The 25,051-nt window shown below is 36.3% G+C and overlaps 1 protein-coding gene across 1 annotated transcript in view; it reads left to right on the plus strand.

Moving 5' to 3' along the window:
* The window catches only part of PIEZO2 (piezo type mechanosensitive ion channel component 2), a 311,014-nt gene that overhangs the window by 261,732 nt on the left and 24,231 nt on the right, over nt 1-25,051 (plus strand). The window contains exons 30-36 of the mRNA XM_082754254.1: nt 192-313; nt 1,161-1,232; nt 5,115-5,218; nt 9,643-9,754; nt 11,607-11,672; nt 14,858-15,024; nt 19,336-19,511. Of these exons, the coding sequence (XP_082610380.1) occupies nt 192-313; nt 1,161-1,232; nt 5,115-5,218; nt 9,643-9,754; nt 11,607-11,672; nt 14,858-15,024; nt 19,336-19,511 (819 nt within the window). The remainder of the gene's footprint in view (nt 1-191; nt 314-1,160; nt 1,233-5,114; nt 5,219-9,642; nt 9,755-11,606; nt 11,673-14,857; nt 15,025-19,335; nt 19,512-25,051) is intronic.

The following is a 25,051-nucleotide window of genomic DNA, read 5'->3' on the forward strand; positions in this document are numbered from 1 at the left end:
CCGGTCCAGACAGCCTCTTCAGAGCCATTTAACTCTTTATTTTTAAAGGCAAGATTAGTGACAGTATGGAATGGATATTTTCTGTAGAAATGTTAGTGTGTGTGTGTGGATGGATGTGTTTAACAGCTGTTTTTCAGAGGGGGTCAAAAGGGGTGAAGAACAGAATATAATAAGTTTCTTCCTTTTGCTAGAATGGATCGCATCAAGGCCAGGCAGCAAAAATACAAAAAGGGTAAAGAGAGGATGCTAAGCATGACACAGGAGTCTTCAGAGGGGCCTGAGATTCGGAAGGTTTCTGAAGAAGATGATGAAGGTACTGTTAGCTATTGTTGTGCCATAATTGCAGTTGAGCGCTAAGGACCTGATAGATCTGATAGTTGGCCAATTGAGAAATTGTTCTTCAAGACTGTCATCAAGGAACAAGGTTGTTTACTCAGTAACATTTTGGAGCTTGATTCAGCCTAAATAAATAAATAAATAAATAAATAAAATTCACCTGGGATTTTGTACTGCAAGTAGATTTAGAGAAAACAATTTGCCTTGAGATTACTTTTGGCTAACTTCAAATTGTTGGCAAAGAGCCAAATAGCAGCAGAGGTTTGTTTTGAATAAACATATTGTTTATAAACCACAGTGTAACAAATAGGTAGAAATCACATGTTTCCAGCAAGGGTTTTTGGATGCTGTGAGGCCTTTTTCAGTTACTGAAATATTTGTATATTTTTTAATGTTGTTTAAAATGTGGGAACAGATAAATGATACCTATTTAATGCCACATTTCCAGCACTGACTTAGGATCAACATTTACTGGATATAAAATTATCGAGCTTGAAATGTAGGGGGATTTGAGAGGAGGGAAAATATTTTCTTCTTGATATTACAGAGAAGTGTGACTGTATGTTTAAAAAAAAAAAAAAAAAAAAAAAAGAACTTCAAGCTGTTTTAGAGTAGAACGCTCTTCTAACTGTTGCATAAACTAGAGTATTTGTGCTGGGTGGTCATGCTTCTAAATGTTTTTTATATTGATTATATTCAGTAGATCTAACATCTGATATGCTCATGAAATTTAGTTCTGTTGAGAGAAATGAAAAATGATTAATCAGTGTAAGAAACATGTTTCTCATTTTGTAAAATTAATGTTTGGACATATTTTATTTTAGGAGAAGCAGACAAAGAGAAAGCCAAGGGCAAAAAAAAGCAGTGGTGGCGGCCTTGGGTTGATCATGCTTCCAGTAGGTTTTCTCAATCATCTTACAAATATGTGGATTTAACCCTTATATCCTTGACCAGAATGAAGGCATTCCCATGACCTGTTTGTTTTATGCCTGATTTTATGATTGTGACTTGATAGAAGTCTTGTTTATTTTATCAAGTGATTTCTACTACTATCTTCAAATAATGAACTTAACCATATTTTGAATTTCTTTTTGTTGGAAGCACAGCTTATGATGCTTTGGACATTTTTAGAAAGATACCAAATCAGATAAAAAACATGTTCCAAAAAGAATCTGTTTTGACTTCAAAAGTCTCAACTTTCCTCTACTACAAAGCACAATATATTTAAACATGTGAAGGTAAAAGTTTGCCAATGCATTCTAAGATTAGTCATAATTTCTTTTTCATATACACACATCATATATCTTTTTTACGGTTCATCAGTCAGTCTACTGACAGCTATAGAAATATGAGTACCACAGTAAAGCAGCTAGACTGTTCCCAGGACTAGGCTGCACAGTGTACAGCTGAATATCATATTTTAACATGCTGTTGATGCCAGTTGTTTTGTTATTTCTCTATTTTCTCTTTATCTAAGCGTAAAAATATGTTCAGCCTTGTTCACAAGAAATTAATAGTGAGTGATCCTCATATCATTGTTGCTTAATGACATTCTAATTTATTTCTAACCCGGTCCAGCCAGTCCATGTATACAACAGTTCTTCCCTTCATTAAGGATTGGGTGAAACAGAATAAAACTGAGTAGACTGCAGATTCAAATCTAATGTCCTTCTATTGGATCTTTATGGAAAACAGACATATTTAACAATTTAATAACTTAATTCTGAAGATTTTAAAAATATTCAAGTGTATAGCACTGACCAGAGTTAAATATGAATATCTACATTGTACCTGGTCATTTAGTTTAACAAGAGGTATTCCAAGGAATAATTTTGCACATCTACATTCTCCTTCATTTATGTATGCGTATTTGTTTATAACTCCAACCTATATATTTGCCAATAGCGTTTTAACAAAATGTCGAATGCTTATTTCTATCAAGTCACAAGTAAACTGTGTCTCTATTTTTATTTTTCTAAAGGGCACACTGCCACTTTAGAGAGACCTATCCCTTTTCAAAAGTCTTGTGAAAACAAACTTATTGTCCCATAGTTTCATTGAGAACAATAATGACAAAACAGATCAAAACTGTAATTTGTGAGTTTTTACTATCTAATTTCAAGCTACAGTGATTTTGAAGGAATGGGATATTGTCTCCTGTTTATTCACCAATGGTTTTGTAGTGAGAAGAACTGCTCAAAGAGAGACATTGACTTTGGCTTTTACTTATTTCACCCTCATTATTTGATGTTCTCAGGTGGCAACTTAAGTTTTGATATTTAAACAGTGAGCATTCTTGAAATTATCTACTGCAATAATGCAAAACCTTGTGGGAAACATCATAGACCCTGATCCTGCATACAGTGATTGCCTGCCATGTGGCTTACTTTCCCCAGTCAGTGAAACTTGGCACTTACAGTAGGTGTTCGCAGGCTTACAAACTGGAGATAGGGTGATATTCCCCATGTATCATTCCCCATCTATCATTTTGAAACATTGAGCCGTAACCCTGCAGCATGTGGCTGTTCTCAATAAATGGGGTTGTGGCTGTGGCTGTATATATAGTATTTAAGTTGTTGAAGCTGAAAATTTTATCCCAGTTCTGATGTTTGATTTAGATTGTCATTGTTATTATATCACTTGTTTTTATTTATTCTACAGAATGATACCTAATTTTATATCCATAGGGATTAAAACTCAGTTAAGAATTTGTGTCTAAGTAGAAAAGGTGAAAATATCTGTGAGGGTTTCCTCGTTGATACTCATTGTCTCCCTTTCAGGGAGGTATTATTCCTTTGTGCTTGCAGATTAGATATGGAGCCCCACAAAGATCAGCAGGAGTTAGGGCCACATGCTCAGAGGTCCCCAGCTTCTCCTGGATCACAGAGTTGTGTCTTATACAGTGGGAAAGATGGAGTTTGCAGCTGTCCTGGGGAGCTCTTTCCATCTGGGTACAAGCAGGTTATGCTGGCTTCTCCTGCAAGACTGCCTTTCTGTCTCCTCCCTGTCATCCCACATGGAAAGCCTGCAAGTCCCTTTTCTCAGTGGAGAAATTTTGCATTAGGAAGGGTGGGTGAGAGGAGAGTGTGGCTGAGTCCAGTCTAGCCATGAATTATTTAACTAGTAACATTTGGTCTATTTAATAATGCCTGTAGGTGACTAACACACTTCTTACTCCGTTTTGATGTGTGCAAGAATGCATTATTGCTATTCAATCATACCTCCCTCTTTAGTTGTAAAAGGGATGTAATTGCTACATTATGGTGTCCCCTTAGATATATTTTAACTTAAAAATTTTGGAGCGAGATCATTTTTGAGTTGTTTTCTGCCAGCTCAGGCCTTCCAAATCTGACCAGGTGTTGTTCTGAGACTGTAAGGAGCTGCACCATGGTGTAGGTTTCCTCTAGATGCCAGACTTTATCCTGCTGATCTTTTGTGTGGACAATTTCCTTTGCTGCTTATGAGGCACTTTTTTATGAAACAGAACTGCAGACTACTGGCTCTTAAAATACATTTATCTCTTCAGTGCATTTTAAATGGGCTTTCTCAGAAGGCCCTCTACCAAACAATTAATTTGCTTGATCCAAGAAATTTCCAGACTTTCTTTTAACCTCTGTTCAACGACTAGAACTGCTGAAGTGGACTTTGTCCCTCTGCAGGGCTTTCATTGATGTTACGAAGTCATAATTAGGCACATGATTTTCTCTGTGGGGGAATTTTAGATGCTGAAGTTATGACCTAATGGAGTTCTGACAAATTTCACAGTGTGCATACACTGAGGTTTCTACTCTAGTTATGTGTGACCACCTATGTACAGAGGATCTGTGTAAAATTCAAGGTATGATTGAATAGAATTAAAGCTATTGTTAGTTTTCCAGAAATATATAATGAGGGTTAAATACACCTTTCTATATAAATATGTGTATCCAGATTGGGTAACATTTCATCTAAGTAACTCTTCTTTTAAAAATTTCAGCTTAAATGCAGAAATTATTTACCAGTCTTCACTGCTGAATGTAATGCTGTGATTTTGATTTTTCTCTTGCTCATTATCTTATTTTTTCTTTCTTTTGTTTCCCTTGTTTATTCACATAGGCCTTTTACCATCCGAGAAATAAAAACTTTGCTTCTGTTCAAGGATATAAGGCCTAGCTTATTCACTGTGCATCTTTATTGTATCAAGGTTTCAGATTGTTTCTGAATCCATGGGCAAAAAATTGAAACTCATTTCTGATCACATTAATAGAATCCAAGTGATTTGTTTTAAACAAACCAAGGTTTTCCATTACCTCATCAAAACTTAAAAGTTTGAAGAAAGCATTAACTTATACCATCTCATCCCATAGTTTGAAGGATGCCTGGGCATTTTAAAGAGCAGTTCTGTATTTTTTGTCCAGTGGTACTGTTTGTGTAAATTCTTTTATTTACCTATTGGGCTCTTTTAACTCCCTCAGATAATCATTACTTCTCAATTCATTTAAACTAAATTGCCTTTTTTTTTCTAAAAATTTTAACCTAGTAACCTGATGTACTTGAAGCTTTTTCATTACATTTTCTTCTCATGGTGGTGTTTCCTTCGTTCTTGTACAGTTCTCATTCATGCCCAAAAGTATCACAGACTAACATCAGATAAGTTGCCTGAGACCTATTCATCTCTCTGTTTTCACCTCTCCTGATTATGAACATATAAATCACTGTCTGATTGTTTAGAGATATTCAGGCAGTTCGGAATAGCACTTTTCAAAAAAAAAATAAGAAAAAAATTTTGTTTCACATAGTGGTCAGAAGTGGAAATTATTATTTGTTTGAGACGGATAGTGAAGAGGAAGAGGAAGAGGAGAAAAAAGAAGAGGAAGAGCCTCGAAAAAAGTCTGCATTTCAGGTACTTTATAGTAATTTGCTTGGTAGTTGACAGCTGAAAAAATATAGGCTTCTCTAAACACAGGCTTTATATGTTAAAGCAGCTAGTACATCTAAAGTACATCTGAAAAGTATTGGAAATGAAATTTCTTGCCAATTTAAAATGCAATTTTGCCTGTTTTACACATTGCCAAATTTCTACAAGAACTATACTGAAATCATATCTTCATTCGCTTACGCCTGAGGAAAACAAAAATCAAAAACAAAGCTTCAGAATCTGAGCTTTACTTTACTTCATTGCAATATAGACGAGTGAGGAAGCTGTCTTACCTCTGGCACTCTTGTAGAATGCTTCCGTGGTATTCTGTAGATGTTATCATTCTGGGAAGAAATTATCCCAAGAATAAGCAACTTTTCATGGAAAAGAATCCATACTTTAAAAAAGCATTTTTATTATTTTTTTTTCATCACCATCACTTTATCTCCTTTCTTTTAAAGGATTATGTTAATTAATATGTTGTTAATTAATATATTAATTAATATAATGTGTTGTTAATTAATCTATTAATTAATAATTAATATGTTCATATTGTAATGTTAGGTAGTACCAGGTATGGGTACTGGTTTAAATTAAGGACTTGGATGAAAAAGTTAGTGAAACACTAATGCATGTAGGATAGCTTTAATCTTTATAAAATTTAAGTTTTAGTTGTTTAAGAATTTTCAGAAATACTGCAGAATGTTTTTAGGTCCTCAACTCTAAAATCTTAAGCAAACAGGTAAATTTTTGCAGATGACTCTTCCCAACCATGAAAGCTCACATCACTCCATAACCGATGCAACTGAAAGCCCAGCTCAAGCAAGAGTAAATAACTGCCTCCATGCTGCTCATATTCCTTATGTCAGTAGCTTTCAAGCAAAGCTTCCCAGGCCATATTACTGAATTGTAAGAATAAATGTTTTTGTTTAATTAATTAATTTGATGTGCCTTTATTTTATATACTGAAATTACATTAGCATTTAACTAAATTTACTAAAATGCCTGAGTGGTTATAATGTGGAAAGATTTTTTCCTGACATTAAAAAAAGACAAAACCAAATCTGGATGAAGTATGATGTAAAGTTTATTTTCTACCATTTACACTTTTTTTTGTATATATGGCATTAACTCACCTTGATCCATAGTAGTAGCTCGTAAATTTCTAGATCATCTTTCTTTTCATGCAGCTGTAGAAATGTTTGCATTCTTGTTCCTGCTGTTTTTAAGAAAAAATGTTGACAACATTTTGTTAAGATGTGTTGATGCCAAGCACTGAGATTTTGAAGTGTTTTAAATTGAAGTCTGAAGTTAATACAATTCTTTCTTTTAATATGGTTGGTTATGAATTTGCTTTTTGTTACTGTTGTTCTGCTGCTGTTGTTGTTGTCTTATTTTTTAAAACACAGTACAGAAACCATTAATCTGAGATTGGAAGATCTGGTGTTTATTTCAGAACTCCAGCTAGATATTCTGTATAAGTGACCAGTTCTTCAATATGTGCTACATGAAGATGTTAGGAAGCTTCATGTAGGAGAAGAATTGTCTGGAACAGAAAACTACATTTGTTTATGAAAAGGTTGTTTATCATTAGGTCATCATGCTTCATATGCCTTCCATCACACGTGCAAGTGGTCTTAATAAAAACACTGGAAAAGTGAACTTGTTTTGTGGCAGAACCTGCTAAAGAATTTTTTTATTATTATTATTTTTAGTGTAAATTGTCTGCAAAAGTCACCTCAAGGGTTAACTTAAAGATTTTGTTAGATAATTCAGGCACTTAAAAATGATCTCACTGAAATTTTATTGTGAACATCACACATGATCTTTTTTCCACATTGGAACCAATGAATGTAAACTCTCAATAATCTAGATATAATCATGCAGTAGGTACTTTCTATTAACATTTTCTTGTTTTCTACTAATTGCTCTTGCTTTGTCCTTCTTTATAGAGAGCTATCGGAAAATTTGCTTCAGCCATTTTAGCCTTGCCAAAGTCTATTATTAAACTACCCAAAACTATTCTTCAATATTTAATCAAAGCAGCAAAGGTACTTAACATTTTGTGACTGCTCAGTATGTGACCTATCCCATAGATCCTGGTGTAACATATATTTCTGTCCTTGTCTGCATTTTTCCTCTTATATGAATAATATGAAAAATAACAACAGCCAAAGCTTCATTCCTAGTAAATGCAATATATTTCTTACTTTTGGAGTGGTCAAGCCACAAGAAGAGCACTCTGGCTTACCTTAAGTGCAACCCTGGAGAGAAAATGCAGACACAAATTCTTGATTTCTTCTGTTACTGCTGTACAAGATGGTCACATCGACTTGCATGCATCTTATGGGCAATGTGGTAATTGATCTCAGAAAGCTGGTTAAATATTTTTAGAAGACACATTCTGCTGCAACACACCCACCCATCTTTTTCTTTTTTTTTTTTAATCTCACTATTTTTCTTGTCTTCACTATCTTAATATTTGTACATCTTCAACATTTTCTCATCCTCCTTGGATACGTGTAGCATTTCCTACCTACAACCTACTTTCCTACAAAAATCAGAAGTAATATACATGTATGTACCCAGTCAGCTCTTAAAATATCCACTGCTTAACATAAGTAGTTTAATACATTTATTAATGTATTTTCTTCATTCTAATCCACTGCCTTCTTCCAAGTATGCCTTTTATCTCTGAATTCTTTATTCACACTATGGCTGTGGCTAGCATACAGCTTCTAAGCTAATTTTTTAGTAGTAGATATTGGCAGTTTCTAACTTCCAGTCAGTAAATGTTACTGTTTCACTTAAGTGTCACCATTCCTTCAAATTACCTTCACTGGCAAGTGCTTATTACAAAGGAAAGAGAAAACATCACCTCTGATCCTACATAGTTTTTCACATGTTGCTTGTTTGGGACATTGTACATATAAAAATAAATGTACAGACCTTGAAAGATTTGAAGAGAACATTGTGATCAGCAGCATAAAAATAATTTCCTCTCCATTACTGTATACATGAACAAAACAGAACAAAGTTTTTTTTTCCTTTTTAAATTCAGTAGAACTCATATTGACATTTTTTTTAATTGCTTTTAATGTCCCAAACCAATTTGTGTATGCAAATTTTAAAAATATAAATAAACCAAATAGTAATTTACTGTTGCGTCCTGCAAGGGGCAGCTCCAGCTTCACTGAGATATGCATGTGTTTCTGTCATTACGTGCATGTTTGTCTTGTGAATTAATAGAGCGAGTTTATCACTGTGCTTTATTTTCAGACTTATGCATGTATCTCTGGGTTTCCCTGTGTCTGTTACCAGTCTGTGTTGGTTAGAAATAGAAAAAAAAAGTGTAGTGCCAATCAAAGATGATTTTAGTTTTTGAATAAAAACCACAAAAGGAACAACTTTTTTTATTTTATTTTATTTTTTTTTTACTGAAATAGCTGTGGAGAAGGGTTAGTCTGTGTTATTCACGTTTTGTTTCAAATGGAAAAAGAAAAAAAAAAAAAGATATGAAAGTGTTACTTCTTTTTTCTCTAACCTTACCTCACAGCTTGAGCAGAGCTATTCAATAAGTTACATCTTGGTAACTTCTTTTATTTATTTTTTTTATTTTTTTTTTTCACTGTTATAGCATTTATAAATATTTTGTGCCAATTTCATGCTCAATGTAGTCATGTAGGTCAACAGACTGTTGATCTGAGTGAGTACTGTGAGCAGGATTTGGCCTCATTAAATCCCCTTGATACATGCATCAATGTCCCTGGTTTACAACTGGAAAAATAGTGGCAGAAGGGTTCATAAGTGACTTACCTGAAGTACCACAGAGAGCCATTGTAAAAATTAGGATGAAACCTGAGGAATTCCCGAGTGCTGGTTTTGGGACTGTGCACAAATAGTAAAGCTACCTGTGCTCCACAGTGAAAAGAAAAAAAATCATCTAGAGTATAAAAAATGTACAAACACTAATACCTTTACTAAACGTTCCCTCAGTTTTGATGCTTTAGTTAGTTGATTGCAAAACTTTCTCTTAAAATTTCTGTTACTCTTCATCTTGCCTGTACAAGATGTACACATATATAATTGAATGGAAAGACTCAGGTGAAGTAGCCCATATATACAACAGGGTATTAATTCCCAAAGTTCAGATCATGAATTTTTGTGGGTTCTGATGAAACTTGGTTCACCCACAAGTGTTTTTGCATTTGGTTTTAAGCTAGCAAAAATAGCACATGAAAACTCGTAAGATCCGCAGGGGAGGTGTTTGATTTGGGATTCAAAATATTTACTTATCCCTGCCGATCTGAATGTGTTTACTCAAACTATATAGGCCTACTTATGGCTTATTCTGTGGCTTACTCTCAAAACATGAAGAACCTTGAAATAAATGAGTTTGTTCCTTCCAGTTTGTTTATCAGGCCTGGATCACTGATCCTAAAACTGCATTACGACAGAGGCGCAAAGAGAAGAAAAGTTTTCAGAAAGAGGAGAAGCGAAGACGAAAAGGATCTGGGGATGGTATGTATGCTTCTGTATTTTGAAAAATTAACATGACAAGGTTGGTCAAGCTGTGTCCTCTCATTCTACACAATATGCATTAGGTGAGATAAAGCAGAAGAGGAGATGCATGTGATTTCCATGGAGTTGCAAGACACATGCCCAGAACTTTTGCCAAGTAGGAAGACTCAACAGATGGTTGAAACCATCAGCTGTATCAAAATATTTGTGAGAGTAAAACACTTGCAAAAGGAAGCCAAAACTCCATAAAGGCATAGCCCTGTAAACCAATATCCTAGCAGTTATTGGCATTTCACCAGAATAAAGGAGCATAAATGTCAGGTGTTTGGCTAGTATCAGAGAGAACAAGGACATTTGCCTTTCACTCCCTCACCTCATAAACACATTTATCTTATTCTCTAGATTTTTCTTGGGTTGCTCAAAGTCTCTTATCTTGATGATAAATTCATGTGTATTCCTGGGGAAAGTTTTGAATTTAACAGACTTAACATTTCCTTTTGAAGGAGTCTTTCACAAGGAAGTTCCTGAAGTGCTGTAGTTGAAATAGACCTGTAAGAAAAATTGAGTGAAATTAAATATCATAAAATCATAGAATATCCCTAGTTGGAAGGGACCTGTGAGGATCATCAAGTCCAACTCCTGGCACCACACAGGTCTACCCAAAATTTTAGACCATGTGACTAAGTGCACAGTCCAATCGCTTTTTAAATTCAGGCAGGCTTGGTGCAGTGACTACTTCACTGGGGAACCTGTTCCAGTGTGCAACCACCTCTCGGTGAAGAACCTCTTTCTGTTGTCCAGCCTCAACCTCCCCGCCTCAGCCTAACACCATTCCCATGGGTCCTATCACTGGTGTTTACATAGAATAGGTCGCCTGCCTCTCCACTCCCCCTCACAAGGGAGCTGTAGACTGTGATGAGGTCCCCCCTCAGCCTCCTCTTCTCCAGGCTGAACAGGCCAAGTGACCTCAGCCGCTCCTCACATGTCTTCCCCTCTAGGCCCTTCACCATCTTTGTCACCCTCCTCTGGACATTCTCTGACAGTTTAATGTCCTTTTTGTACTGTGGTGCCCAGACCTGCACATAGTACTCGAGGTGAGGCCGCACCAGCACAGAGTAGAGCAAGTATCCACATACTATTTCTTTTTGACACGTTTCATATATTCATATAGGGCTCATTCAGGCTGAATCAATTGGACTTTCCTTCCATCTATCATCTCTACCTATCAAAAATAGGGAGTTTTATAATTTGAGAGCTGCCAATGAAGCTGTGGCTGCAGTTTTGGGGTACTAGATAGAAGGAGACTAATCTGTCCTTCAGTTCTGCCTGTGACTCTCTGCATCCCTGATCTGCTAGAGGCCAAAAGAAAAGCACATGGTAGTCTCAAACCAGTTCTGCTGCTTCATTTCAGCCTGCAAGTCCCACTCAATTCATTTGGGCTTAATGGGTCAGGGTCAGGAGGAAATCATAACAATGTTCAGGTCACCTCTTGAAGAAGTTGAAATGAGCTTGAGTGTGTTACTGGAAGGAGAGGCCTTTGCAGCTGGAAAAACTGCAACTCTGAATTGCATGGGTTTATTACAGCAGATGTTCTTGCTCAGCAGACGACATAGTAAGAAAATACCATTGGAAATTACAAGGGAGGGGTGGTGGTCATCCAAAAACACCTTCGCTGACAGGCTAGTCCCCTCACTTCAGTGTTTTAAAAATGGAAATCTGCTTTCTCTTAAACCAGTAGGTGAGAAACCAGTCACTTCTGCTTAGTAACAGTAGCATTTTCTAGCTTGAATGGGATTTGAATCTGCTCTTCTGTAGGCCTAACATTCATTGTTTCACTCATTGCTTTCAACAGGTGGTACTGATGCAGACTATGAAGACAGCGAAGAGGAACATGTCAAGAAGAAATCTGATGGACCGGGTATGAACACAGAAGTTTTCTCTGCTGTTACGGTGTAGTTGTGATGGGTGGGGTAAGCAGCATGTCACAAAAATATCAGTGCAGAGATCCAGGCAAGCATAAAGCTAGCAAAATCCACTACGAACTGTGTAGTAAGCACTATCTAATAACTTTCAGAGTTCTATTGCCAGATTTACAAGTACTGAGCATAGCAGCTTCCACTCTGGAATATAAGCTACTGCACTTATCTCCCCTACACTTTAATAAATGTACCTTCAGGCTCAGACTTGTTCACTTGTTGTATACTTTGATTATAAAACATCTTATACCTAAGCTTAGCTTTCAATCCCGATTCCATTTAGGTGTGTCTCATCATCTCCATTGATTTTGATGGTCTGATATTTTACTATTAGCGCAAAGACCTTGCAGTTTTTCAATGTGTTTTAGCTATGTTAAGATTCTGCTTTTGTCCAGTACTTATCTGTTTAGAGAGGTACACATAGCTACTCTAAAAGAATGGGATTTTCCCAGTTTTACCCTTTCTCACTCATAGTCAGATCTGAAGATGCTCTGCACAGCAGAAGAAATGGCAGTAGCTTGCAGGATCTTGCCCATATTGAAAGTCTTCCTACAAAGAAGTGTAATGGATCATAACTCTAAGCTTGGGTCTTTTTTTCCTAACTGGAGTAAAAGAAGAAATTACACTATTCTCTCCTTTGTCTTCAAAAGCTATTTTTATTCTCTGTTTGGAATTGCTTCCCACAGTCCCAGTTAGAATTGTACCTTTGTGTGAGCCACAGGGTGGAGGAGGTTACAAGAATATGGAATATTTCTTTCTCATATAATATTCTGGTGGTGTTTTGTGAGCTTTTTTATCTGTTCCTTTCTTGTGGTGCAGTCACCTGTGTTAAACATGAAACTGAATCACTCAGACAAATCTCAAGGGAAATAAAGTTGGTTCTAGACAGGACTTAGAGAAAGGAAATGAGGTTAATAATTGATTTATATTGGAAATAGTCAATTTAAGGTGCTTTAACCTATCCTAAGTAATATGTATTAAAGAAGATAATTGGGAAAAAAAAAAAAAAAAAAAGAAAAAGAAAAAAAAAGAGTAATTGCTATGAAGCATTAGTTTCATTATTAACCTCGGATCAAATCCTTTCTCATGCTCTCAGGGAGAGAGATGCCATCTCTGCGTTTGACCCTTGAAGTTACAGTAACAATCTCTGCAAAAAATAAATATTTGTTTCCCTTTATGAAGTTATTTAGATGTGATCGATCCCCAAAAGATTATTTTTAAAAAGTTTCAGAGAACAGCAAAGCTGTCAGAGCAGCTACAGCCTCATTAAAAATGTATACTAAATCACCTTCATCCCAGAGAGAAAAACGACCTTCCAGATTAGACTGCAAGTGCTTGGCAAAGCACTGTGATACCAGTGGTGGTCAGTAATAGAGATAATTTTAACCTGAGAGCTGAAATCCCCCTGAAGTCAGTAGCAAAAATGATATACTAGAGAGGAAGAGTGTGGGTTAAAAAAGACTATTTATATATTGTATATTTCTCTTTATGAATGCTACATCTTATTGAATTTATTTATAACATTACATGTGGAATTCAAAGGATATGAATGCCTCTAGAAGCATAAACAGCTTTATCTTTAATTTCCACTGAAAATATTTTTTTAGCTTCAAGATATATGTGCTAAAGTGTGAATACAATCTGAGTAAATAAATCATAAAATCTTCCCAATTCTAAATGATACAGAAAAGGCCTGAAAATAAAAAAATAAAAAAAAAATAAAAAAATATTGAGATAATGGTATGGTCAAATGAAGGCCATAAAAACTTCTGTATTCAGAGATACTGAACTTGTTACATGACATTACTCAGGTAAATGGTACATACTACCATTTCAGCATCCACTTTACAGGAATGTACCACTATTGTTTTTTTCCCTTAATTTCTCTCCACACATATGTGCATACAACCATGCCTGCACACCTGGAGACATATGCATGTTCTTCTATAAGATATATTTTGCTTTATTCATTTCACCTTTGCATGCTTTGTAAAGAGTGCACTCCACAAAGTTTTGCTTGCCATCTTGTGGTACAGTTAAGAATTGAGGTGGTTAAAATCATCACGCTTTAGTGCTTATGTTGGCTTCTTAGTAACTACTTCAAGCATTTTGGTTCTGCATGGCAGATTATTTGCAGTTTTCCATTATCCCTTACGTTACTGTAAAATTGATCTTAATATCTAGTGCTCTGGGATTAGATATGTAGCAGGGACAACTAGCTCTGGAACTGGAAAAGAAAGAATTGGAAAGAATTTTTTTCTTATTTATGTAAGACTATTTAAGAATTGAAGTGTGATGTGTACACTTGGGAGTGAAAGAAAAATAAACTGAAACTGCTGCTCTTTACATGCAGTCACGAATGCTAAAGGAACTACTGAAATAAGAAATTCACTTGAAGCTGCTGTGTTGAGCTAAAGAAAGCTACAATTGTTGGTATAAAACCATAAGCCCTACTCATGGGAAAGTGTAATGCTTTGGCAAAATGGGGCAAGAGTAATGTTTTATAAATGATTTATATGATTACTGTTAGTTGAGCTAGTTGATCTGAGATTGCCGATGACACAGTCCAGTCCATTTAAATAAAGAGAAGCTTTGGAAACAGTAAATATGAAGAGGTGTGTTCAGGTGGCTGGAAAACTGGGGGAGAGTCAAAGACCATTTTAGCAGGTTAGACTTTCAAACTGAGCAAAGTTCAGTCACAAAAGGCAAACTCTATGTGCAGAGAAAAGCACATGAGTAAATAGACAGGTAAGGGCTGGAAGAGCAGCTGTTGAGATCACTGGAGCAGGGGATGTCGAGTTCTCAAGAGATGCCCAAATCTTTGGCTTTCATTTTTGCAGACCTGTACATACAGTGTCTAAGATCAGGAACTGTTCATATGACTAGCAATTGCAGGAGTTATGGGGTGGAAAAGGGATTCCAGATGATAAGCTTAGACATACAGGCAGGAAAATGACCCAGACAGCCAAAAGGCCTCCAGCCATCTTCAGAGATTCTTTACTATGACAGGGTCTCACAGCCTGGATTATTATTAGACAATAAAGGAAAATTGAAACTAACTCCAAGCAGAGATACAGAGAAAGACATTTGCATCCATTAACTCTCTGTTGCTTTTCCTCCCCCTTAGATAACATCATAAAGAGGATATTTAATATTTTGAAGTTCACTTGGGTCCTTTTCCTGGCAACACTAGACAGTTTTACAGCTTGGCTTAATTCCATCTCAAGAGAACACATCGATATCTCTACTGTGCTGAGAATTGAGCGTTGTATGCTCACCAGGGAGATTAAGAAGGTAACGCCTTTGGTCTTTTTCTTCTGTTAATGCCATTTCAAGCCCAGTGAAATATTAAAGGTTGCCTTTTCAGATCAGCTGAAGTCACTGTATTAAGGAGAAAAATTATAGAAACCCAACTTACATGCACATTTAAAAAATATATCCGGACTCTTCGACTGCTTGCTATTTTTTTTTTTATACTTAAATAATGAAATGCTTGATTTATTATCTGGATGCAAAGCAAATGTTTGGAAAAATAATTATTTTAGAGATTGATATAAGGATTTGGCTGAAAGACTGAAAGACTCCTTTGGTTTTGAGGGATGTGATAGATTCAAGTAGAGAGGAGTAGGCATGGCATTTTGAACAGCTCAGAAACTACCTCAGCCTGCATATTTCAGCCTTTTTGTAGACCAGTTTGCCCTGGAAAAGACTGACAACATGCAGGCATAATTTTCTTCATTGACACTGAAGCTACCTGGTTCCTCAAGAAACAGTGATATATTAGTAAAACTCACTATTTTATAAGATTAACATTATCAGTGTAGCTAGACATGTATTTGGATCTTAAAAATGCAAGTAGTATACCTTGCAGTACTATAAAGATCTCAAGCATAGGTATTTTTACATATGTCACTAGCTACCCAACTATTCCTGGAAACTTAGCATAGGAGCCTCATTTTTAGTTCAACTCTTATTAGAAGCTGCAGACTGTCTCAGACATAAATAGGTCAAAAAGGTCAATGGGACATTAGTACCCTTGGCCTTAATAAAGCCCCATGCTGCCCACTCACAGTCACTGTCAGCTGTCACAAAAAGCAGGCTGTCCATAACCCCAGGAGGTCCAAGATGCAGGCTTTCCTGGTCAGGAGACAATCCATACCCTGTCTGGCCACAAGGCACAGAGCCAAAAAGAGAGGGCTGATTCAATATTAATGTTCAGTTACTGTTATTCTTCCCAGAGTTATTGCACAGATAGATAAAAGTTATAAATTCCTGTTCTCTTTAGCCTCTCTTCACATGGAACCTATCCCATGCCTCATATCATCTTCATTGTCCTTCATACCACTTCCAGTTTTACTATGGCCTTATTAAGACTGAGCGACCAGAACTATATATTGTTTTAAGGTATGGGTGAGCCACAGATTTATACAGGAGTATAGTTTCTTTTCTTTTGCTTTCCTAGTAAGATCTAACAGTTAAGCTCCTTGATTTTTTATTATTTTTTTTTACATTAACTAAACTTTTTAGGGGGACTATACAGTTAGATTTTAAGACTGAAACAATGTGACATAAAGCCTGTCATTTTGTAGGCTATTTTTCCCATTGCATTTCTTTGCACTTGTGAGCACAAAAATTTCATTTGCCCTTTTTTACCAAGGCACTTGGCTTTATCAGTTTCATCAGTATTGCATCAGCTAACTACAATTGACTATCCCAAATATTTTCTTTTTTCCTTCTGTGAACTTTATCATCTCAATGTTTTCCTCTTTATACAGATTATATCTGAATATCCTGGATGGTAAAATTCCTTGGGGCAACCAGTCAATAACCTTCTTCCCTTGTACAGAAAAAAACATGTTGTTTGTGCCCCGTGTCTCTGAAGGACAAGAAATATACTTGTCTTTATTTCATGGACGCTTTATTTCTTATAAAGGTCACTCAGGATTACTCCTGAAGCCAACAATTTTCTTTTTCTCTGGAACTTAGACTATTTCACCTGTTGGTTCCTGCAGAGCTCTTTGGTGATCACCATCCAGTCAGTATTTTGTTCTCAGCTTTGTCATGTATAAAATAATTACTAATCCAGTCATTTCATGGGATTCAAAATATTCTACTGGTGATGTCAGTGACTTTTTCTGCAGTGAACAGGGATGCAAAAAAAGATCAGTTTTGTTGTTGTTGTTGTTGTTTGTTTTGTTCTGTTCTGTTGCCCTAATTCCCTAAAGAGCTACATTTCTGTGTGTCTTGATCACCTGTTGATACCCTAACTTTCTGAGAGATGATTCTTATGATGTTCTTGAAAATGTTTTTGTTATCAATTATTGTTCATTTTAGGAAGTTACTCCTCAATATCTTTTTTGGTCTGATATGCTGAAGTTTTACATCTACTTCTACCAAGTTTGTTGTTGTTTCTGTTTTTCCTCACGAATGTCACTTTTTTGAAGGATGTCTTCTTGCTTCGTCCTCCTGGTCTTTTCCATTCTGGTGACTTGTATGTGTGTATGCAGGCACTTTCATGTCATTTACCTATTCTACATAAGCATATGAAAAGTAATATAAGCTACTGAACATTATTTTTCTTTCAAATCTTTCTTAATATTTCACAGGCACTCTGTGGCAATCTTGGCACAGTGAATTTATTTAACCTGTGAACTTTATTTAACTTTATTTACTTTTTGACCTTACCAAGCTATCTTTCATTCCATCCTTCCTACAAAACTCTGATAGTACAACACTACAGTAATGCTCTTTTTTTGTCCCAAGGCTTAGAATTTCATGTTATTTCAGCACCCTCGCTTAAAATTACGTTTCTTACTCATTATCCCTTATTTTTTATAGTTTTAACATTTAAGTAGAAATCAGGCTAACTGCCATTTTTATGCCATTACTTTTTTTTTTTTTTAATTTTTTATGCCATTACTTTTTTGGACCTTATTTTGATTGTTCTTTGCTTTAATGAGTCTTTCTTATCCTTTGTTCACAATAGATTTTTTTTCATGTTGCTAGCAGCCCAATGCTATTTTGATTACAGTAGAGCCCATATGTAGGCCTTGTGTATGCCTGTGTAGGTTGCTTCAGTCTTAAATGTTCTGGTAGTGGGCACCTGTCAGAGAATTTTCTCCAGTCGTTAGCTTTAAAACTCTCACCTTCGGTATTTTATTACAAGGATCTTTCTCTCCTCTTCTATGGAATAATGGGTTCATAATCACAGATTATTCCATAGCATTCGCAAGGCTCCGCATCAGCTCCATACCTATCATTGCTGCCCAAGAAAGGCTTGTGCTGTAACCATCATGGTGACATGTTGTTGTTGTTTTGTCCAGCATGGAGTCAGGGACATGTGTGAAGTTGTGAAGTTCTTTTTGTTTCTATTCTAACTACAGAGGAGCTTGAGTCCTTGCTCCATCAGTTGTAGGGTACTTTTGCTGTCATAGCTCTTGTCCTTTATCACAGGCCTGCAATCAAGATAGTGGGTGCCATAATTTCAAAGTCAGGTTGTCACAGACACACAGACATTTGTTATTGCAGAAGCAGCACAGTATGTACACAAGCAAACCTTACTAAAACTTAAGGTTTGGATATTGTGTTTTTGTTGCTGTTGTTTTGTTTGTTTGATTGTTTGTTTTAAGATTATTTTTTTTCTGATGAACCTTCAGATTATGAACATACTCAGTATAGGACAGTGCTGAGGTCCAGAGATGAAATACTAATAGTATTAGTAAAGGAAATATGGGAAGTATTTTAGAGTAGCTTGGTTATTTCAACTGGAAAAGTTCTTGCATAAGGCTTCATTATGAATGACTGTTCAAGAGTAGCAATCTCAATGCATCTTCTGAAGTCAATGCAACAACTAGTGGAATGAGTTTGATGTGTTTCTGCATAAAAAAAAAGGCTATCAAGTTGTCAGTTTTATTCTTGTTACAAGCCTTAAGCATTCTGTTGGCAGTATAACCAGAAAGACTTGATTCTGTGCCCAGACCTGGGCTGACAGTTAATAAAACCACCCTTTCATAGATTCGAAGTCAGAGAGAAAGAGTAAATAGGGAAGCTCTTAAATGTTATTTTCTCAGTTTTCCAATATGTATCCATACTTCATGAAAAAAATCTTATTTTGGACACTAATGAAAATCTAGATCAGTTTGTACATGACCTGTTTCTTTTGTTTCTGTTAAAAATAATAATAATATTTGCTACTGGCTGCTAATAAGATCTATAATTTTTCTTGGATTGAGTGGAGCTATCTAAAAGAGCTGTCTGAAAATTTGCTGGAGCCCTATGTATAGGTTGAGTCATGGTTGCAGGCCATAGCTCATGTTCACACTGAATGATCTGCATTGCACCTAGCTGAGTTTTGTGGACTATGCATAGTCTGAAGCCACTTTTATTGCTCCAAAACCCAACACTTTGTGCCATAGTACGTTTAAGTCAGAATCTGACTTGCACTGTGGTGAGAAGTTATTGTTTACTAGGAAGATGTTTGGACAGACTATATATTGCCAAATGACTGGGGAAAAAAGAATAAAAAGTAATAATAAAAAAAGGCAAAGCAGTTATTTGAAGAATATAACTCTCCCTGCCGCGTACCTTTCCTTATCTCTTTTACAGGGAAACGTTCCTACCCGGGAGAGCATCCATATGTATTACCAGAACCATATGATGAAACTTTCCAAGGAGTCAGGACTGGACTCAATTGATAAAAATCCCGGTCAAGCTTCTGGTTTGCAAGCTTCTGAAAGAATGGATAGTTTAGATTCAGCAGCTTCTCGTGACAGTATCTCCAGGTATTCATCTAATTTTATTTTGTGAAGAATAGAAAGATTGTACAGTAGACATAATTTTAGACAATGTCTAGATATTCATGAACTTTCTAATCAACGCTGAGCAGTCCTTTTGATATATCCATGCTATTTTGATAATGAAAGGTCTGCTATTTATTCCTATTCTTTTACAGTGGTGTACTCAATTGCCAGCAGATGATATAACTCCTTTTCCACTGCATGACTATACCACTGCTTTCTGTGGATTTTATACTCACCACTTCTATAGAATTAGGAGTTATTGACAGGGCTTCTGATCTTGTCAAAAATAATGGAAAATAAGAACCTGTTGAGGATGATTATGGAATACTGTGTTAGGAATTCAGGCCTGGAGTTTGGGGAGCCATCATTCATTGTGAATATTTTGCCTTTGGAAAATAAATTCTTGTCTGTTACACACAAAGAAAAAAAGGCTCTACACTGAAAGAAAAAAACTCTTATGCACACAGATCATCTGAAGAGCCTGATTTCATAACTGCTATTACAGTCCAGCAGAGTAACACTATGCATGAAATATCTGTATTTTTCTAGAAAAAAAAAAAAAAACATCTTCTTCATTCTTTTCTGAAGATGAATGCTGTCAAGTCCCTTTCCAAAACTACTGCATGCTCCTGCTGCTCCATGCACACAGAGGCACATACATTCATTTCCTTCCCTTACAGAGGCAGCCTGTTTCCACCGTGTCCCTGGTGTTCTTGACTTTTAAAAGACTGCAAAAACTGTCCAACAGCATCATGAGGAGGAGAAGGGAGGGCTTTGGAAATAAAGCCTTTTCATAATCCGTTGCATTCTGCTGTGTCCTGTCCTTCTCTGAAGTGTGGCAGTATCTTATTGTGTTTGATACTCCCTACAAACTCAATAGCTTCTGTGTACAGTAAAGTATGCTTACCTTTTACTAATGACATATGTGTAGATGTTAGTGAACTGAAAATAATGAGTGTTTGCATTCCTTTCTGATGTTATTGAAAAGCAAGTGTCAGAAAGTGTCTGTGAGTACTGTGCTTCAACAAAATATTCACAAATTGCTCCCCAGGGCAAGCACTGGTCTTTGAGAGGTTCACTCCAGTAAAAACACTAAATCCTAGCAAATCTTTTTTGGTGGCTAGCTACCCAACCAAGCAACACCTTTGTGTTTTGTCTCAAAGTTTTATGGGAGTCAGATTACATGAGAAAAATGTAAAGCCAAATTCTGTTGCCAGCTCAGTTGGAGTCAGTTGGATATCTGGAGGGCAGAATTTAACACAAAGTTCAGTCCCACTTAAAAATGAAATACTAATATCAGCCCTGCTTTCATTAAATATTTTTTTTGTCATGCTGTTTACTACAGATAGAAGTTAACATTATTATCTAACAATGTTAGCAAAAACTTTAAATAGAAGCAAAGGGAAGCCAATTCCATAATGAATTATAAACAAGAAAGACAAATTTTGCAATTTTCCTGTGTAAATTTTCTCTTCAGTTAAATGGCATCCAGTGTTAAGATTCAATTACATCGTCTTTCAGAATAAGCACCTATTTGTCACAATGCTTTGAGCGTTTACAAATTTAAAATCTCTTTCAAACTCAGAGAATTCATTAATTCTGTGGAGCTCCTTTGCAACAGAAAAAGTTATATTGAATATAGCAAATGTTTCAAATGCGTTACTGTCATCTGTTTCCCCAGATGTTACAGGACCTATTAACAGAGGAGTAGCAAAAGCAGTATTGTGACTGATTTCTCTAATCTTGAATTCTCTTTCTGGTAATAGAAAAGTAAATATTCTTGCACTGGCAGTATTTGCAATTTGTACACATCTGCTGTAATAATAATGACTTGTAATGAGAGGAAGCAAAAATGTGTCTGTTGATTGAATGATAATGGCATCTGTTACTGGGGCACACTTGCATATCTCTTCCTGGGATTACAAAAGAGTTTATGAACCTTTTTTAGAAATGTGTAGTGTTTTCAACTTCATATGAGTTTATCAAGTACATGATTTTTTTTAATCGCCCAAATAATAGAAAAGAATATTTTGCATTTCAAAACGATGGTTTCTAGTATCAGTAAAAGCAACTAATTAAATCTAAAGCATCCCTGTGATCATGAATCAAGGATTACTGTGGAAAACTTCTGGGAAGAGGTAGACAGTTTTTGATGAGCACTCAGGTTATCCTTTGTTTGCCCTGCACAAGATTCTGTAGTGGATATTAGTTCCATGAGTAAGATGGGCATGTCTGGAAATAAAACTCAACTTCAGAAGCAGAGAAGCTATTCCATTATAATAATACATATTCCTCAGGACTCAGGGCAGTAATTGCCTAAAGCATGACCTCAGTGCTCTAAACACTTTTTTTGCATAGGGGAATTCCCAGGGAGAGCAACCCACCTGATCAATTGCAGGAACAGTAAATTTCTCATGAAGTTGAAGGCTGACGTCTCTAATTCTTATCCAGGCATGTTGTTCTTACTTTGCATAGAGCTCTAAAAGGAATCTGCAGAGTATCTTTTGTGGGATTTTCTCTTAAACTAGAGGGTGCTTAGCTCACATTTATTTGCTGTCTTTTTACTGTACAGAAGCTAGAGGCACAATGAGATATTCATAATGTGATCATTTGGTTTTTCTTTGTGTGTAAATACTCATGTGTCCTAAAGACATAGTGCAAAGTTTGAATGGGCCAGGAAAAGAAGAGACTGGTGATATTTCTTAACAAGCTCTTTGATGTGCACCACCAGAAGTGATAGGGAGCTAGCATGGTAGAGCATTTCCTGCTTGTGTTTCCATTTGGCTGATGAACTGCTGCTTACGTTAAAGAGCTTGTGGGTTCATAACCTACAGTTATGAAAAAGCAGCTAGATGCAGACCCAGTCAGATTTCGGGATATCCAGGGTTTTGTACTTGGATCCATTTGTATTCATTTTTATACCTTCACAAATAACTTCTTTGTTTATCAGCTCTGACTGTGTGTAAGCTTTTATAGGACCTGCAGGTGTGAATCCCTAGCCCTCCTGTAAGACTGCATGGACAGGAGTCATCAGACCCCAGTTTTTGTCTGTGTTTCCCTCACTGGATGAAGTGTAGGGCCTGGGACAGGGAGTACTGGGGAAGTAAAGTTTGCACTGGGAGGCAGGAGAAGGGATGAGAGGAGAGTCCCACTTTGGGGCTGGATCTAGGTCTGAGTTAGGAACATGTGTGATAATAAATGTTTGGGGTTTTTGCTTGCAGGTGTAGGAAATGTACTAGTTCATAAAGGTAATGTCAGTCAGTAACCAGCATATGGAAAGAAAAAAGAAACAAGAAAGAAGAAAAAAAAATTGTAAGTCACCCCTTAACTAATAAACTTGCTGGGAAGGATAAATTTGTTTAACCAAAGGGAAGTGATAAAGTAAGAAATTTCCCACTCGCACAGGATAAAAACATCTCTGCTATATATATCCCCATTTGAAATGGATACCCAATCAACTTTATATAAAATGCTTGAACTCAGGGCTTTTAATGAACCTTCAATTTAAAATACCTATTCCTTGAATGATTTCAAGAAGCTAATGGTTTTCAAGGTCTCTAAGGACATGAATTTGAAAAGTCACTCAGGAAGATATGCTTGGATTACATTTATATGACAGTCAATCACTGAGTCAACATCAGCTTTGCCAAATGTAAATCTCTTCACTTTATTGGAGTTCTTATTTCCTCCATTTTCGGCAGCATGTTCCTGAAGAAGTACATACAGAATATACACACCGTGGTACAGCTGTCATCTCATACACATCTCCAGACCTTAAAGGATCTAGAGCAGCTGCTCATTAGATATTTTATCAGATTATTCATCCTTCACTTAAAACATCTACATGATCCATATTATTGCAAGGACTAAATCTGGGACAGTGTTTTCATTTATTGGGATTAATGAATATTTTTCCCTTGATTTTTCTGGGAGCCAGGTCAAAACTTACCTGTTCTAGAGGGCAGTTGGAATATGTTTCTTTCATTGAAAATATATGACCAGCTGCATGACACTTGAATTTCAATAGCTGTTCTGCTGAAGGTGTTTGGAAAGTTCCAGCTGGACTATGCCCACTTTTAAAATACTTCAACACCTTAGTAAGAGGTGTTGCTTTTTAAAATAATAAATTCAGCCTTTGAAATGTAAAATAACATGGATAATACTGTAGCACAGAGACATAAAGGTAACCTACAAAAGTAGATTCCCTACCTGCTGCCATCTCCCATATTTTAGCACCAAAACCTCACTGATAGTACAACCCAGCTGTGACACATGGGTGGATGTGTAATGGGAAGCCTCTTGCATCACGAGCCCTTGGTGGTCAATATTACAAAGCTCCCACTGACTTCCACGCTGCTGAATCAGGCCTCCAAGGTGGATCTCCTCTTCCTGTAGGAAGCAGCTTTCTGGGCCCCCTTAAAACCCTGTGTCATGAGGACAGACAAAACCTGGAGGACACATGTGTGCCTTTGTGCACACACTGAAATAATAAAGTGGCTTGGAAAGGGTCTTGGATGAGTGAACTGACAGGACAGAGCTGCCCCTGTCATTAATACTGTTTTTAAGGAAAAAAAAAAAAAATGCAATACCTTTGGTATCTTGGTGTTGGTTTTTTTGTCTAAAATAAGAACAAAATGTTCTTTTACCCCAGCCACTCTATCAAAGGTCATCAGTGAGTGTAAGCCTAAAAAAATGCTTCTTTGCTGCACGTATTTTGTTGTTTTGTTCTCCATTTGCCTTAACACAACAATTGCAAATGGGCACTTCATGCCGACAGTTTTCCCTTCAAGCTAGCAAGACCAAAGGTACACAGAAAATGCCATTGCACTTCCTTTCTTATCTCTTTCCCTATTCTCTGTGCCCTGGACACATTTAATGCTTGCCAAGGAAGCAAAATGACAGCTGCTGTTGCTCATGTGCGCAAATGGAATCAAAAGAAGGAAGAAAAATAGTTTGTAAATCCTGCATTTTGGGGTCTTTTCTTCTCTCACTATATTTGAGACTCAGGCAGGTAACTGCATGTGTTAAAACACCAGGCCCGTCAACACATGTCATAGACATCCACATTTTTCAAAGATTTTTACAGGAGGAATAATTCTTTTACCTACCATATGTCATTAATGTATTTGCTTCTTTCCTGTTGCTATGTTATATGCTTGTATTTAAATATGTACTTTCTTTCTCATAACTCATCCAGTTCTTCTTTTCTCCAGTAACACATAAATGCTCAATGTATGGTGTATGTCTCTTGTGTCCTGTTGTATTTGATAAATGAAAGGAGATAAGGGTTTATCATACCTGTTCTTTCTTTCAAGTGCATGTTTCTGATTTTGAAATCATTTTTAAGCTGCGATTGAAATAAATGAAATATTCTGGAAAGAATCATCAGGGCTTCCTACTAAATATCAAAATAAAAGCCATCCCATGCAGAGCAGGTTATATTTGGCATGCATCTACTGGCTAAGTAACATATCCGATTTGGCTCTTTGGTTCGGAAAGAGGATTAGCCAATGTCTGACAGA

Source organism: Aythya marila, assembly GCF_965140915.1.
Source record: "Aythya marila genome assembly, chromosome: 2".
NCBI classification, from domain to species: domain Eukaryota; kingdom Metazoa; phylum Chordata; class Aves; order Anseriformes; family Anatidae; genus Aythya; species Aythya marila.